At 32.0% G+C, this 16,906-nt stretch overlaps 1 protein-coding gene across 1 annotated transcript; it reads right to left on the bottom strand.

The window, feature by feature from the left end:
- Positions 1-13,281: 13,281 nt before the first annotated feature.
- On the bottom strand, positions 13,282-15,460 carry LOC143066604 (paired box protein Pax-1-like). Its single transcript, XM_076239472.1, has 2 exons — positions 15,075-15,460; positions 13,282-14,213 (listed from the first exon to the last, which is right to left on the bottom strand). Exons 1-2 carry the CDS (start codon positions 15,106-15,108, stop codon positions 13,390-13,392), a joined length of 858 nt encoding a protein of 285 aa, XP_076095587.1. The 5' UTR covers positions 15,109-15,460; the 3' UTR covers positions 13,282-13,389.
- Between the last annotated feature and the right edge of the window lie 1,446 nt (positions 15,461-16,906).

Genomic DNA, 16,906 nt, shown 5'->3' with positions numbered 1-16,906 from the left:
TCTTTTTATATCTTATATATATAAGAATTTTGTATATATGTTTGAAGATGGAAACATTAAGCTCAGTTTTATCTATTGAAACATCCGAGCACTGCTACAAGGACATTCTTTCTGCAAAGATTAGCTGAAATAAGTTTTAATCACACAACATTTAATAATGCTATTGAAAGTCTGTTATTTACAAAAGTCGATTGTACTCTACGACGGTTCCTTATTTTCAAAAAGAGGTTGAATAAGGTTTTTGAAAACCATAATTGATGTTCTCTCAAGCTTGATGTGTAAGATCGCTTTGTGATATCTATTAATCAACTATACTGGCAATATACTTGTTTTCAATTTAACACCAAGACAAGGAAAGAAAAGTATCATATGCATACATCAACTTCCAATTGTTATTTTTGTATGCGTTGTAAACCACTTCATTTTCTGGCAAATATGTTTTGTAAGGACCAGATCTTTCAACTCTTGACAAATACTAGAAAACTGGTGTTACGTGCATGCAATGGTGTGCTTTGGTTATGCAACATGTTCTGTTCAACAGTACGGTCAGTAGAGTAATTTCAATGGTATTTTAAATTTCAGTTTAAAACTCTATGACATTCATGGTACAAACGAAACGGTTTCGACAACGCTCTGAAGACCTTTTTGGATCCTCCAGTTTTATGTTTAACTCATTAAAGATACCAGACTTATAATTTGGTTATCCAATTTCGTCTACATACGACTCATCAAGTGCGCTCGAATTAAAACTAGTTGGATGCCAAATAAAATACCTTATAAGCTGAAGGGCATAACAAAAATTTAAATTTGGAATAGCTTTGACAAAAATATGCCTGTCAGTATAAAACCGAAGTGTTACAGTTAATAAACGACAAATCTGTTGTTTAAAAAAGGAGGACGAAACTTCATTGGTTGTATTATAATCATCAAAACAGAAAGTACACCTGGGTGTTGCACATTTTTGTAAGTGAAGCGAGCACTGGGGATCTGTATTTTGATCAGATTGATTGAACTTTAATCTGATAAGATTGTTGGATAAGAACTAGATCCGAACTCCCAACATATTCTACAAAAATGGTGTATTGCAATGTTGTTCTATTGCTATGTATACAAAATGTTCTGATCTGTAATCAGATCATCAATGGGTTTTAAATATTTGCAAATTAACTGTAAAATTCGCTGACAACGATGTTTCTATTGAACCAGATCCGTCAACTCCCAAACAAAGATTAGAAAAAGGATAAATTATGTAATGCAATGTTTTATAATTTTGTTATGTATACGTCATGTTCATGTTCTTGTTTTGTAAAAATTTACATGGAAATGAATGGATTAATGTTGAAATTTGTTTTTTTTATAATAGGGGTTATTGGGATTGGAAAATGAAAACAAATTCAGATTTTGTTTTTAAATCCCAATTTGAACCGTCTGCATTTACGCCAAAAGAGTATGGAGTTTATTTTTTTTCTTTTAAAAAAAGTAAATTTTAGACCAGAGTATCAATTGGACAGTGGTATCTCGTTCCTTTGTAATTACAGTTTCCTATTTCCTCTTGAATCATTCTCTACACGACACGTGTTTCTGGGATATATTTCTCAGAATTATCAAAATTCATTCAAACATAGTTTCTCTCCTTGGCTTCTTGGCTCGCTTAAAGAAAATACTCAAAGAGACAATACAATGTATATATATTGTATATTGTATTGTCTCTTAGGGTATTATAAGCTATAATTATTTGAGGTAAGAGTGAAGGTTGGTGCCTATCAATACATTAAAACCCGTTGCATTTGTTTGCCCGGTCTGTCCTAAGTCAGGAACCTGATATCCAGTGGTTGTCGTTTTTTTATGTGGTTCATTGGTGTTTCTCGTTTCTTGTTTTTTATATAGATTAGACCGTTGGTTTTCCTGTTTAAATGGTTTTGCATTAGTTATTTCTGGGCCCCTTTTTAGCTTGTTGTTCGTTGTGAGCCAATGCTCCGTGTAGAAGGCCGTACTTTGACCTATATTGGGTTACTTTTACAAATTGTTACTTGAATGGAGAGTTTTCCGTTGGCACTCATACCACATCTTCCTATATATATAATACCAATTTATATTTATATCTGGAAGAATGACCTTTTCCATGACCTTTAATAATTATCTGGCTGCAGTGTTTACTACGTCGTGTCTTTTATTGACATTATTAATGTTTTTGTCTTTGTCGGTAAACACATTTGTCTGTATATTTTACATCTATCGTGTAAATAAATTGACCTTTGCATCTACTTAAAGGTAAATAAACAAAAATAACGACTTCAGTTGAAATAGTAAACTATCTTTTGTTTCTAATTAATTTGTAATTAGGATACGGTGTGTCGACGTTTGCGTATACCGTAAAAATACCAAAATATATTGCATATCAGAAACCACGACTTTGTTTCAGCTAATTGTAATGGTAAATTCGTTTTGTTATTTTCTGCACTTAATTAGCGTCTAATTTACAATATTATTATAAAATGTGTCCTTGCAAAAAAATATTTGATATGCCAAAACTAAAGGTACACAGAATTAAATGTCAATTGCTTTAACATTTGAAAGTATGAATATGATTTATATTTCTGATATATCTATATGATTTCAAGTAGCGTTCCTTTTATTAGCAACCTGTTTTTTTTTAACTTCCAAATAAGTTTTTGTCCAAGCATGTGAAAGGGTTCTTATAATTTTGTCAGAAATCAGCCTTTTTGTTTAATTCTTCCCCCCCCCTTAACTTGTGTAAGAGTTACACTAGTGTTTTTTTTTATAATCATGCACCCCTAACCCTAGAACGAAGTCTGGCGGCTCACTACCCATTCCCTTTTTTGAATTTGTTTAGCGTAAAAAGTTACTAATAAAAAGCATAATAATCATCAGTTCAGAAAGCAAATACATATGAACAAAGCACAGCTGCATGTGAACATCACCAAGAACATATGTGCATGTCAAATAAGGCACACAGTTTATCGAAAACAGGCTCTGTACTTCTTAATTTGTTGACTATTGAAATTATGCTTTCATACACTCAGAAAGTTTTCTTGGAGAGTGACGACCAATTAAAAAGTTTTCAAATACATCTGGTCTTGTTTTTGGCATTGTTAAAGCAGTGATTGATGGCTGCTAATACAAATTTATGTTCAGTACTTGGTAGCATCACTTATTCTTCATTATTTTATCGGTTTACATCGCACCTTTTCAATGAGTTTCGTAGTTTCCGGACGTAAAACTAAGGCCATCTGGTGGAGACACATATCTCTAACTATATACCATAAGCCCACACAAGTTATCTGCATGATATTGGGTTGCATATTGGTATACTATGTTGGCAGTTACTACCATTTATCATCGCTTATATGAACTGCAATCAAAAAGCTGTGAGCTATTGAACGTGAAATGGACACTAGGAAATTGCTTGTAATTTGTCAGATAAAAGTTATCAAATACACAAGTTCAATAAGTTTGTTTTAAGATGTTTTCGTAACATATGTACCAAAACAATAATTTCGGTTAACCTGTAATTTTATATTTACAAATAAAAATTCGAAAACATTCCTCGTAATAAGAGAGTCATTCAGTCGAAAATAAAATGGCAAATGCCTTGTGATTTATTTTGAAAAAAGCAGGTGTATTCCGAAACTACCAACTATTGCAATCCTGTCTTTTCTTTGACCAATGCATAATGAAAAATTTGAAAGTGGCAACATATGACTTGTAACCAAGATTTCTTTGACCAAGTTTTGATGGAAAATAAAATACATCTCGGAAAATATTACCAACAGATGACAAAAAAATCAAAAGGATACACAACAATGCATGTCTATATTGTTAGTTCTCGTTTGTTTGTTATATATTCCGAAGTATAACCAAGAAGCAAGAAGAGTCAGGTTTCTGTTACTACAAAATGTAGGTCATTTGAAGAAGAACTGATTTAATCTTTTGTATGGATATTTTCTATAATTTTTTAGTATATAGAAACTATGATAAACTTCGGCTGAAAACAATTTTTAACAAATAATTATGTGTGATAAATTAAAACATTTTTCAATTAATCCATCATGGTAATCTTGTTGTAAGTAATTGTCATGTTTTAAATGCTCTTTCCTCTCAAAAAATGAATAATTCTTAGAACTGCGTTCCTTCATTGTCCGTATTAAACATAATTCAAGTTTGTTCCTGCTTTGGAATTTCTTGTTCGAGAAATAGTATTCGTTCGTTGGTGCATTGACACTGTTGCAGTTCAAATATTTCTCTCGTCATCTGTTTTAGGATCAAGTTGTAGGAAGTATATGATTCGGAGAAGAAAAAAATGGAATATCGGTATTCTTTTGATTCAGATCAAAACACTAGCCGTTAATTTCAGTGGAAAAAGTAATGGTTAGATTTGAGATTTCCATAATTTGTAACATCGTAAACTAAAACAGTCAAATACCATGCTGTCATCACGGAATAGCAGCCAAAAACTGTCATATTTCTGACTCGGAACAATATATATTGATGGTGAGATTTAAATTTTCTACAGTGTACACAAGTAAATATATGGTCGTACAGGAGAAAAAATGGGAAATACAATTATACTATTGAAAAAATGTCTTTTAAATTTCTTGTTTTGTGTTAAACTGTTAGAACCACATCAATTATATTGGAAAATACAGTGAAGATGATATTATCAAAATGCTGGACTTTTTAATCGATAATATATTTATTGAGTTTGGAGGATTGATATTTCAACATACAGTCGGTATTCCGATGAGTACTAATTGTGCACCCCTTCTAGGCGACTTTTTTTTGTACTCGTACGATACAAGATTTCATTAAGAACTTTATAAAAGACAAAAAGAAAAAGCACATTGCATAATTCTTTAATTTTACTTTCAGATATATTGATGATATACTTTATCACTGAAAAACCCATATTTCATTCAGGATTGCATCTCATATATCCCAGTGAACATGAAATTAAGGATACTACTAATACAATAAGGACTGCTTCATACATTGATCTTTTCCTCAATGTTGACACAGATGGACGACTTCACACTAAAATCTAAGTACTAAGAAGAAAATTGAATTGGAAAAAAAGTATGGTTCTATGTGCTTGTTTTCTTTTATGCCCGCGTCACACTGTGCCGATTTTTATATACGATGGACACCCGAATGCGAAAATTGTAAGTTCGTACGAAGTTGGTCCCGATCTCGTTAAAATACCAAAAAGTGACCGAAGCAAGTACGATAAATAACGAAGTCTATACGATGGTGCCGAAATTATATACGATAGCAAAAGATGGACATACGAAGGTTAACCGAAGACGGGTATTTAAGCTTCATATCTCAGCCGAAGCCTACACGATGGATCACGAAGGCTACACGATGGATTACGAAGGCTACACGATGGATTACGATGATGGCGCGATGGCCATACGATGTCTAAAAGATACGAACAGAATTTCGATAACATATCGTTTCTGTACAAGTATGCCATGCATGGCGGGAAATCGATCTTTTTGTCTAATTCTTATAAAACTTAGTTTATTATCCCCTCGCCTATATACTACATGTAAGTTGCGTGTAGATAAAATTGTTATGGACACTCTAGAACCAAAATGCTCAAAACTTGGTATGGTGTTACTCGTTAAGAATATCTTAAGCGCTATTGACTTTAAAGTTCAAAGGTCAAGGTCATAGTGGCAGTTGTAATACAAGGCAATATCACCCTTGTGGACACTCTAAAACCAATATGCTTCAAAAGATTTTAACCACATTTGGTATATTGTTCCTCCTTGTAATGATCTGACATTTTTTACGTTCAAGGCCAAAGGTCAAGGTCATGCAGATGGACTTGTGTTTTCTCCTTGAAATAGCATAATACACAGGAAATTGGTTGCTCATTTTTTTACCTGCTGGTTCTAAAGACAATATTAAAGGTTTTTCCAGTTACTGAATGCTTTGGTTTATTTCTAAAACGAGTTTATGTATCAAATATGCATATTCAATTTACCATTTTCTGCATGTGTCATATACACATATAGTGTCCATATTTGTCCCCAATATGTTACATACGAGGGGATGCCACGCTCGGCATTGCCTTGTTTGAACTGTAAAATGTGTGCACTAGTCTGAATAATCACCCATAATTATGCCCATGTTTACTGATCTATCTTAAAGGTAAGGTAATGGGTTCGTTGATCCCTTTTATTCAAAAAGAGCTCTTTCCAGGAGAATATCATAATAATATAGACAAAAGGAAGGATGTGGGGAAAGCAACAAATGCGGCAAAATATGACATATAAAAAACAAAATGGTTATGGAGTAAACATTCATGTGACAACAAATCAGACGATACATAAAAAATCAGAATAATGAAGAAAAAGTTGGTTTCCCTATATACGTGTACCTGCAGTGTTGGTGTACGAGGCGCGTTTACGATTTTCATTATGTTACTTGATATGAAAAATTGACAAAAAATAATATTTTACTTGTAAAAGTAAATCCTGAGCCTGTAATAGCTGCTCTTCTTGTTCCATTTGAATTAATAGAAACAACGCTTTCGCCTTTCTTGTTCTCATAGAATCATATGATATGAGCTCCATGTTTTGTGAAAGTCTTTTTTAACTGTCGTATTAGACTGACCAGTGCATATCGCGCATGGCAGTTCAAATGTATTTTAGCGCGAAAAATTAACTTACATTTAGCTGGATTTATTGCCGTCGTAGTTCCATCTTGTCACCTTCGTACTTTTATTCGATGGCAACACGACGGGATTACGAGGACTTCACGAAGTCGTGTTGCCATCGTAAGACCTTCGGGTATCTTCGTGATTCATTCGTGTAGACATCGTAATGTCAAAACTCCCCGATGGAAACGATGGAAACACGAATGCAATACGATGTGCAAAGATGCATTCCCGGTGACATTACGATGGTGAGGATGGTGATACGAACTCAATACGAACCCTCAACATCGGACGCACCTTCGGGGATTTTTTAACAAAGCTCATATATGGCACATATAGAAGTGTAAAATGTAAATGACATGAAAATTAAATTATATTTTTTTCTTATTTAAATAAATGAGAAATGGTTATGCTTTTTGGAGAATTTGCTTTCGGAGAGGGCCGAATGGATTACAAAAATATAAAGTAAAAATTGTAAAAATGAGCAGCAAATGTCTTAGAAAATAAACTTTTAATTTAGCAAAAAAACGGTGGGTGCACACAATGAGTTGGATCTGATAACACTTCTGACACATTGTTTTTGTTGGGTTCCTGTTACTCATGCATTCTTTTATTTTCTATATTGTGGTTGAAACCTTTTTTGTGTCTTTTGGTCGTTTTTTTTGCTATGGCGTTGTCAGTTTGCTTTCGATTTATAAGTTTGAATAACCTTTTGGTATCTTTCGCTTCTCTTTAACTGCAACAAATTAGCCCAATGATGTTGTTACAAGTTTTTTACGATGATGAGAAAAAGTACTTTTGAAAAAAAAACACAAACAGATGTAGTTTTTCTGGAGAAGGCTTTAATCCATAATTAAGACAAGATAATGCGATACTTGCAGGTGTAAAAATTGCATCATACCATTTTCCTTGTCTTGAATTTTCTATACAGATATATTATTAAGTAAGACTCTTCCTGTCAATGAAGCCTCTCGCTGAATCGGATGTTTGTTACCTGTCACGTGGTTATTTTTTTATATACATCTGCTGAGCTGTATGCTTATTATAATCCATTTTGGTCACTTTATCACATTGTATTATATGTATCTGATAATCATACTTCGGAAAATTTGTAAAAGATGGTAGACTTTTATAGGAAAAAATGGTAAAACAATGGTTTGAGAATAATCTTTTGGTTCAGACTTTGCAAATATTTTAACCTTATTTTTAGCAGAGACATGAACTACATATAAAAGAACATTTATGTCTCCGTTTTTAGGTACGGTTATTTAAAATGTTATACAAAAAAAAAATATAAGAAGAATTACCAATACATACAGGACATCACAATACACCACCAAACACTAAATCACCAAGTGACTTGACTTCTAAACGAGAACGAGACCTGGTATCTTGCATTGTCTTTATTATTTTTTTTTGGGGGGAGGGGTATGTTGTTTCGTTAGATTCCTCTTATAGTTGATGTGTTCCCTCGGTTTTAGTTTGTAACCCGGATTTGTTTTCTCTTAATCAATTTATGACGTTTGAACAGCGGTATACTACTTTTTCCTTTATTTTGCACAGGAACAAAATGTGTAGGGGTTGTTAACCAGATTTACGTGCAAAAATCCCACTTTTGCTATCGAAACCATGCATATGTTGTTAAGTAAAGACAAAAGAAACTGCGTACTTGAAACTATATCTAAAGTATCCACTGCCGTAAACTTCTTCGGAGTTTCAATGAAAACATAGGAAAAACCTGCTTTAGTCTTTTTTGTCTACCTTTGCAATACATTTTTTTTATTCTGATGTCAATGGTTCGACATTTGATCGCACGAGAGCTGCATGTTGCAAGCATACTTGTCAACAGATTCTAATCCTCAATATTGGAGCTTTTCTTTCTTTTCAGATCGTTTTGCTGTTTCTAATATTTGATCATTTCGCCTTTAAACGATCTATATTACATTATTCAATAAATCGGACAGAAAATTCAATAGATTAATAAATTTTGTGTTGATTGATATCATTACCTTCTTGTCATGTAACATATTAAGGTATATATTAATAGTATTTTTGAAAAATTACATGTCAAGGAGATTTCTTCTTGTATATATCTAAATAGAGACTGCATGAAACCTCTTACGCGTGTTGTTTGTGAATTCGTTTCTTGAGCAGAAGTATCCAACCACTAGATGTAGCTTATTTGGATATTATCTAGAAGCAAGCACATTTTGACCTTGCTTTCGTTCCCCCTTGTGCAGAATATATATAGTGATTATTTTGTTAGTAACTGTAATGTGCTGGATTCTTATCGTGTGTTTTAATTTTACAAATACAGTTTAAATACAATGTAGGTAAAAAGGGGGAGGTGCGCACGGGAAACTGAGTAAACCACATCACATTTGGTGCATGTATAAAGTCTAGCTACTTGGATATTAGAGGGACATTAAAACTCATAAGTCGGTAATAAACTGAAGCCATCTCTAAAAAAACAACCAGACGTGAAATAATAGCAGATAAAACACAAATAGAAAACTAAAGACCAAAAACTTGGGGTGATCTCAGGTGCTCCTGAAAGGTAAGCAGATCCGGCTTCACATATAGCTACCGTATTCTTGCTCATGCAAGTCCTTCATTAAACTGTAAACTTTTAAGAAAGCTGTAACGTAAACTAGTTATGAGGATATAGAAAAAGGTGGGGTACATGCTAATAATGAGTCAGCAAGCAAAAGACACACAAAAAACCCGCAAGGACTTTTAAAGTCAATCTATAAGCCTTCAGCAATGGACAGGTGAATATATGCAATACATTCAAGACCTAAATCGTCTCGAATCTAAACCAAAAATGTGAATATATTAAACAGGGACTATCAAAGAACTGCAGTCGACATCAATTTTTAAAAATCATCTTAAAAATATATCAAGCCAAACATAAAAGAGGGACGAAAGATACCAGAGGGACAGTCAAACTCATAAATCGAAAATCAACTGACAACGCCCTGGCTAAAAATGAAAAAGACAAACAGACAAACAATACTATAGTACACATGACACAACGTAGAAATCTAAAGAATAAGCAACACGAACCCTACCAAAAGCTAGGGGTGATCTCAGGTGCTCCGGAAGGATAAGCAGATCCTGCTCCACATGTGGCACCCGTGTTGCTTATGTGATAACAAATCCGGTAAATAGTCTAATTCGGTAGGTCGCATTCATGAAAGGATAGAGGATTGTAGTTACGACGTAATGAACAAATCCGATATCATTTGTGAAACGGTTATTCGATAACGGTCAACCAACTCGTGATGGCGTCCGTAAAATTTATGAAGGGATGATTTCAACTTTACCATTTGGAACTCTTGGTTTAATAGCTTCCACCATAAAGGTGCACACACATAAATTACGGAGAAAATGCTACCGTATCAATTTAATCAAAACTGACAAAAGAAAAGGAGTATATGCCTAAAGCACGCGAATACACCGATTCTACTGTATCCACAATCTATATATTGTGCAAAAAAGTCACATACACTCTATGCTATGACTATGCAATATAACACCAGAAAACAACTATTTCACAAAGTACATGCAGAGCACTTTAGTATCTTTATCTATTCGTCGGCTGATTTACTTTTTCCAATTGATCCTCAGTGGGCGACTGTCCCATTTCACAGTTACACATCTCGCTAAATGATAAGCAACTAACTGACGCTTTCAAATGTTTTTTTATGTTTTGTTTTGTAACTACATGTATATAATATCTGTATGTTAGATTTTACAAGGCAAAGGCGTCGCTGTAGAGACATATATTAGTCATTGATACTGAGGTGCTGTTTGAAAAGGGAGTTGTTGTTTTGTACAAAACTGACTAAATGATTCACAGGATACAATGGCATGGACATTTTTATAAATTTTACTGAAATTAAACCAGATGAAGAACAGCAACAAAAGTGCTGTTTATATGTTCTTGTATCTGTCGACCTAGCATTATTCCTTGTACTGATTTTTCTCACTACAATGTTCTTTCTCTAAATCTACAGTTATTTAGTCTATGGAGCTGAGGACAGGGGGCACTTGATGTAATTTGTTGTATTTAATGTTTTGTTTTTACTTTTACTTTTATTTTTATGTAAATGTTATCATTATATTGTTCTTATTACATGTAATTGTTATGCCTTTTACCATCTAATGGGTGTAATTTTATGCTTAATAAAGATTGTTATCCCATTCATTTAAAAAAAATATTTTTTTTTATATTTAAACATAATAAGTACCTATTGTCTTGGACTTGATAATTGAACAAAAAGCAAGACTTCTTCACAAGAAAAAAAAGCCTCTGTGACACCAAAATTCAAGCAATATTATAAATGTCATGTGTATTCTTTTGGGGGTCGGTATCAAAATTGATTTGGTAATTTAAACATAATGAATGACGATTGATATGCATATTAAACTTATTTTGTTTTATACTTTAGACTTTTGCCGGACACTGTACACAGTCATGTTGTTGTGCAGAGTGCTATTGCATGGCGTTTCTGTGTGAAATCTATTTAGAAGTACCTAGCTAATGTTCAAAGCGAAATGTAAGTCTCGAGAAGGATATAATTTTAATCTCAGAAATTGGCTTCGACTGTGGCTAGGCACTGTTTCCTCTGTATTTTTTTCACAACCGAAGTAATTCTACAGACTTTGTATCTATAATTGAATGCATGGTAATACAAGCTCGTGTATGTAAACATCATAAAGCCATACATAGCTTAGAACATTTAAGCCAATGTTAGATGTTACAAGCTTGCAAAAAAGCCGTTCATTTTGGCATATATAAGATAGTATTTCCAAAATAATCAGGAATGACACTTAAACCAAAATCAATTATCTGTTAAAAATGCATTCATGAAGTATCAAATACATATTAATTCATGTTGGTTCTGAATGTTATTCAATACAAAAATTTACAATCTCACTTGAAAATGATAATCGTTTTTATATATACGAGGGTCTGTATGGGTGTCCTTTGTTTCTTTATATTTCAAAAAGTTCTTGGACCAGTGATTTCTATTCTTTATCTTTTTTTGTTCATTGTTCTCTATATTTTTTATATTTAAAACCCCCATTATTCTATATTTTGGGGAGTCTATGTTTCTCTCTTTTTGTTTTCAGCCCATTATTCGGTCGTTTTTGGACATTATTCTCCATTCTGTAAACCCCATTCAGACCCTCTTATATTAAGTCTGCACGAATCAGCATTAATTGTCAATCTGAGTTTTTAAAATTGAGACATTTTGAAAGCTTATTTGAAAAACTGTTAAATATCATCAGACATTTGCTGTATTAAAATTCTAGAAAATAAGTTCCATTAACTTTCAATGAAACTTTGGATGCCAAAAAAAAAAAAAAAAAAAAAAAAAAATAGAAAATAGTGACCAAATCTCTTTCGAAATAAATTTTATAATAACTGCTACATGTATGTTTCATTTAACTAAATTTAATTTTCTTTTGATCAAAATTGATTGATTTGAAAGTATTTATTTATGAGTTATGCTATTACTATAATAATTAAACTGAGTATCCATAATTCATGTTTTTTATTGGACAGTTTAGAAATATAAAAATAATTTTGAATTTTGCATAATATCAGCACAATTCGTGTAAAATTCATTTAATACTTTATTTTTCTTTTATTGAATGATTGGTTGGTAATTGTGTCTTCTTAATATTGATATGCCCATGTAATATTTCACTTTTTATGCATTCATTTTTGAAACACTAGAAAATCAAATTTCAATTTTAAATCATGCATTAAATTTTGACTAATTCATTTTATTTACTTTTAGAAGAGACATATAGAATACAATTATATTGAAGCTCGTATTGAAGAAGAAAAATGTATTATACAATATCTCTGCTTTAAGTGTAATTGTTTCTGAAGAAAAATTACGGTTTTCTGTTTGCAAATTATTTAAAAGTAGTTTTTAAAAACATTTGAATTTCAAATAAAAAAATAAATAATAAAAGAGTGGTACTTGAATTTTCTTTATACCTTACATCGATTTTTACAAGGCTGAATATTTTAAAGAATTATGAATTTATTTTTGCTATTCATATTTCGGCAAAATTCGTGTAAGAACATTCAAAAATAATAATTTCTGTTTCTTTACAAACGCGCTGATTCATTTATCTTGAAAATGTTTCGTGAAATCATTGATGCAAAAAAAAAAAAAAAATCTTATTATGTATCTTTTTTTAATTTTGCTAGTTCTATTTACAAATAAAAAAAATAAATTTAGCAGCTTGTTTGCTTTCAAGCGATGACAATTGAATTTTTATTTGTGAACTTGTGATCATTTGAATAAATTAATTCCTCTGTAAATCTTTTCATTTTTCCTTCAAGTTAATACAACGAAAGTTCAAATTTATCTAAAATAATTTATATTCTTCGTACAAAATACGTTCAAATGTTATCACGAAATTGGAAACTTTTTTCTCGTCGGGTTATCATTTTAATGCATTACATTGATAAACAATTATAATCTCTAAAATAAAACGAGTGTTGATTTTCAACCTAAAAATGAAAACATACATATTTTTTAATAGAAGTTTTAGTAGGTCACCACAATTCAAATTCCTCCAAATAAAATAACCCGAAAACAAAAGAAGTTCATATGGCACATTATTTTACTATCTAAAATCAACAAACTTACACTTTTTTCATATCTCATAAATTGTTAACTTTGTAAATACATCGGTGACATGGTTGTTGGTTTCATTCCATAATAATTCATATTCATATTATAATTTTGTCCTAAAGATGTCATCATTTGATTATCAGGTGGCATTACTTGTGGCATTTGTTGCGGCACTGGTGGTCTAAAGCCTAGAATGTCATTGACGGAATGTGAAGATGCGGCCCATGCTCGCATCATACACGGCGTTACACAATTAGCGGCATTTTGTTGTTGTTTATTTGTTGCAAAATGTCCAATAGTATGTGGCTGATTTTGCATTTGTGGCGGCGGAACTTGTGGCATGGAGGGTGCTGGACACGAATACGGATAAAATTGATTGTATATCGGAGCGGGAGCTGAGCATGCCACCGGTTGTGGCGGTTTGTTTTCATATTGCTGCGGTTGTCCGGGACTACCAGAAGGATTTCCAATTTTATTCCTTAATATTCTACTTATGGAACTTACAGATGGAACGTTATATTTGTCACAAACTCCGTCTGCTAATAATTTGTCTCGTATTTCCCAAGCAAATATTCCAGGGTCTCTTTCTTTATAGATTTTGATATGTTTGACTACATTTGGAGTTGTCACCCTTGGTTTGCTCCCTCCTATTGCTCCCGGAAGTATGGAACCAGTTTCGTTATATCTAGCTAGTATTTTACTGACACATCCATGAGAAACACGCAATTGTCTACTTATATCACACGGACGGACTCCAAGTTGAGCAAGCTCCACAATTCTAAGTCGTATTGCATTTGGGAGAGGTCTACCGTTGACAAATACTCCGCCTAATTGGTTCACCTCACCAAAGGTAGATGACTGCTCTGAAATCAAAATAGGATAATTTTTTTTTATCAATTTACAAAAATAGAAAAAGGGTAATCTTCATAACAAATACACAAACTAATCAAAATACATTTTAACAAATTGGTTGAAATATATCTTTCAGAAAATTCTGTCTAACTCTGTTTTCTGGATTTTTTTGGGTATCTATTTCAAATTAGGTACTTGTTTTAACAATTCTGAATGTCAAATAAATAACCGCTATCAGTGCGAGCAATCGTGTATTTTACCCCCAAAGTATGTAATTCTGATATGTAATATCTTTGATAATGCTAAGAGAAATGGCAAATGATATCGCCATCAAAATAACTGGACGTGATGAAGGATACATTTTCAGTCACATGCAATTAAAGTCCTCAGTATCTTGATTTTATAGCCCCAAAGGGGATACAAAGTCCTTATAAGAATCTTCAATAGCCTTTGGTCAAGCGTTGAAAACTAGATATAAAATTTAAGGCCACTTGTTCCCATCAATATAGAGTTGATAATCTGCTGATCACCATAACTTTTCTTTCACGGCACATTTACACGTCCATTTGAACCGAAAAACAATTAAATCTTGTTTTTATCCTTAATGAATTTTCAATTGTTAAGCGAACAATTCTACATTTGATCCTTCATCGTTATTGATCAAACTGTAAAATTTCCACGTTTGAAAGTTATTTGACATTTAATTTGTTTATTTTCTTTTTTAGATGTGTACACGTTGCACCTTTACCATCTTTATATAATATGTGTATTTCTTTACCATTTAGAAACAACTTAAATTAAATAATTAGTAAGGTATCAATTTACATTCATTAATAAAGTTGAATAACCTAAATATTAAATAATAAACTTACCCATATTTAATGGATGCGACAATAACTCAAGCATCAAAACTGCTCGCTTTAATCTTTCGTTAAAAGTCTTTTCTTGTCCAGAACTTCTCAAGGGCTAATAGAACAAGGTAATCTCGAAATTTATCGACTTAAAAAGTTCATTTTTTAAAGTTTAAAGCGTCTCACAGTAAATCAAGTGTCTGCAGTTTTGTATGTCACTAGTTGCATTACTGTGACTTTTAGGTCTGTTGAAAATTGGCCATGGGCCGGCGCAAACTTCAAATAACATCATAAGTTTACGGTGATTGGTCGCTACTTGTTTTAGTGTCAATCATGGTAATCTTAAGTTCCTCCTACGGATCACTGAAAATAGTTCCGAGCTAATGAAAATCTACTACAGCTTTGCCAGCGAATAACAGCAGGTCTTTGCTCTCGTTTATATATTAATATATTTACGTTCAAATGAATAAAATTGTACAAATTAATTATTTTATGGATTGTCAGAATTCCATCCCCTATGATTTCAAGTCAATAGAAACATTATACACTTTCATTATTGATAAATCATGTGACTTCCCCCTTTTAACTTACTAATATATTTAAAAAAAAATAAAAAATAAAAAAAACAAAGTACTCAAAATCTAAATTTCAATTGAAAGTTATATTAGAGACTTTTCAGTTTTATTTAATTTGATGGTTTGATGGAAAAGGAATTTTAAAAAATATCCCGAAATCAAAATTTACCGCAATGAAATTATCATTTGTTTGCGTGACAATATGATAAAGAAAGCTTACCCGAAAAATCTACATGTTATTCAAAATAACAAATATGAGAATAATGATAATTAAATTTCAATTAACTAAATGAAGAGAAAAGCATCAGAATTAAGCCCTGGTATGGTAATTGACTCGGGAAGGTTCTGGAACAGCACACTTGGATTCCTCTAATTGACGCGTCGTGCAATTTGAATCTTACACAGATTATGGCGTGCCCATGATCCAATACAATAACATTTATAATTTTTACCTGCATGTGTACATGTTTTTGAAAAAAAACAGGAAAATTTAAATAATTTCTCCGTTGTGTATGTGCATTGCGGGTATTTCAAGAGAATTGCAGTGTTTTAAATAAGTGGAAAGGAAAATAATTTTGACGTAATACCTGTTTCCGAATTTTCAAGGTTTTCAATACACGTGCTTTCTGAAATTTCAATGTTTTCAATGCATGGGAAACGTTCATCCCGGATCTGTTTTGCTGTTTTGGGCTGTTTTTCAAAATAAAAATGAAAAATGAAAAACAAACGGATTGAAAATATTTAACGAAGGTAAGACGTTCCCGATTATCTTGTTTAAACATTGGAAACAAACTGCTGCATCAAATGTCGCAGACGTACATTGTTCATGTATACATAGCATCGTTGTTTCCTTTATTTATAGATATAATTTTAACTGTGAAAAAATCTAAAAAAAGTTAGAATTTGCATATTTTATTTAAAGATAAATAGAAAAGTAGGGGGTAATTCTACTGCTTTTTTTTTTACCAATATTACATTCGAAGTACAATATTAGAAAGTTACATGTATTCGTGGCTTTTAGATTACCTGATTGCAATCCCCGTTTAACAAAAATACACATGAAGTTGAATGGTTTTAAAAATGTTATAGTAAATTCTATTTACATCATATTTTTCTCTTTTTATTTCTTTTCTTTTTTATATATATTTTATTAATTTTTATAAAAAAAAATCAAACATATGCCGCCTTACAAAGTTATTTATAGTTTAATTGTCTTAAAAAAAGACCCCATTGTCAATTTGATTTCAAAATTCGTATTTTTATGTTTATAAAATTGAT

The sequence above is a fragment of the Mytilus galloprovincialis genome, chromosome 3, assembly GCF_965363235.1.
Source record: "Mytilus galloprovincialis chromosome 3, xbMytGall1.hap1.1, whole genome shotgun sequence".
Lineage (NCBI taxonomy): Eukaryota > Metazoa > Mollusca > Bivalvia > Mytilida > Mytilidae > Mytilus > Mytilus galloprovincialis.
The sequence above is the reverse complement of the archived record's forward strand: the minus strand, read 5'-3'. Positions and strand labels throughout refer to the sequence as shown.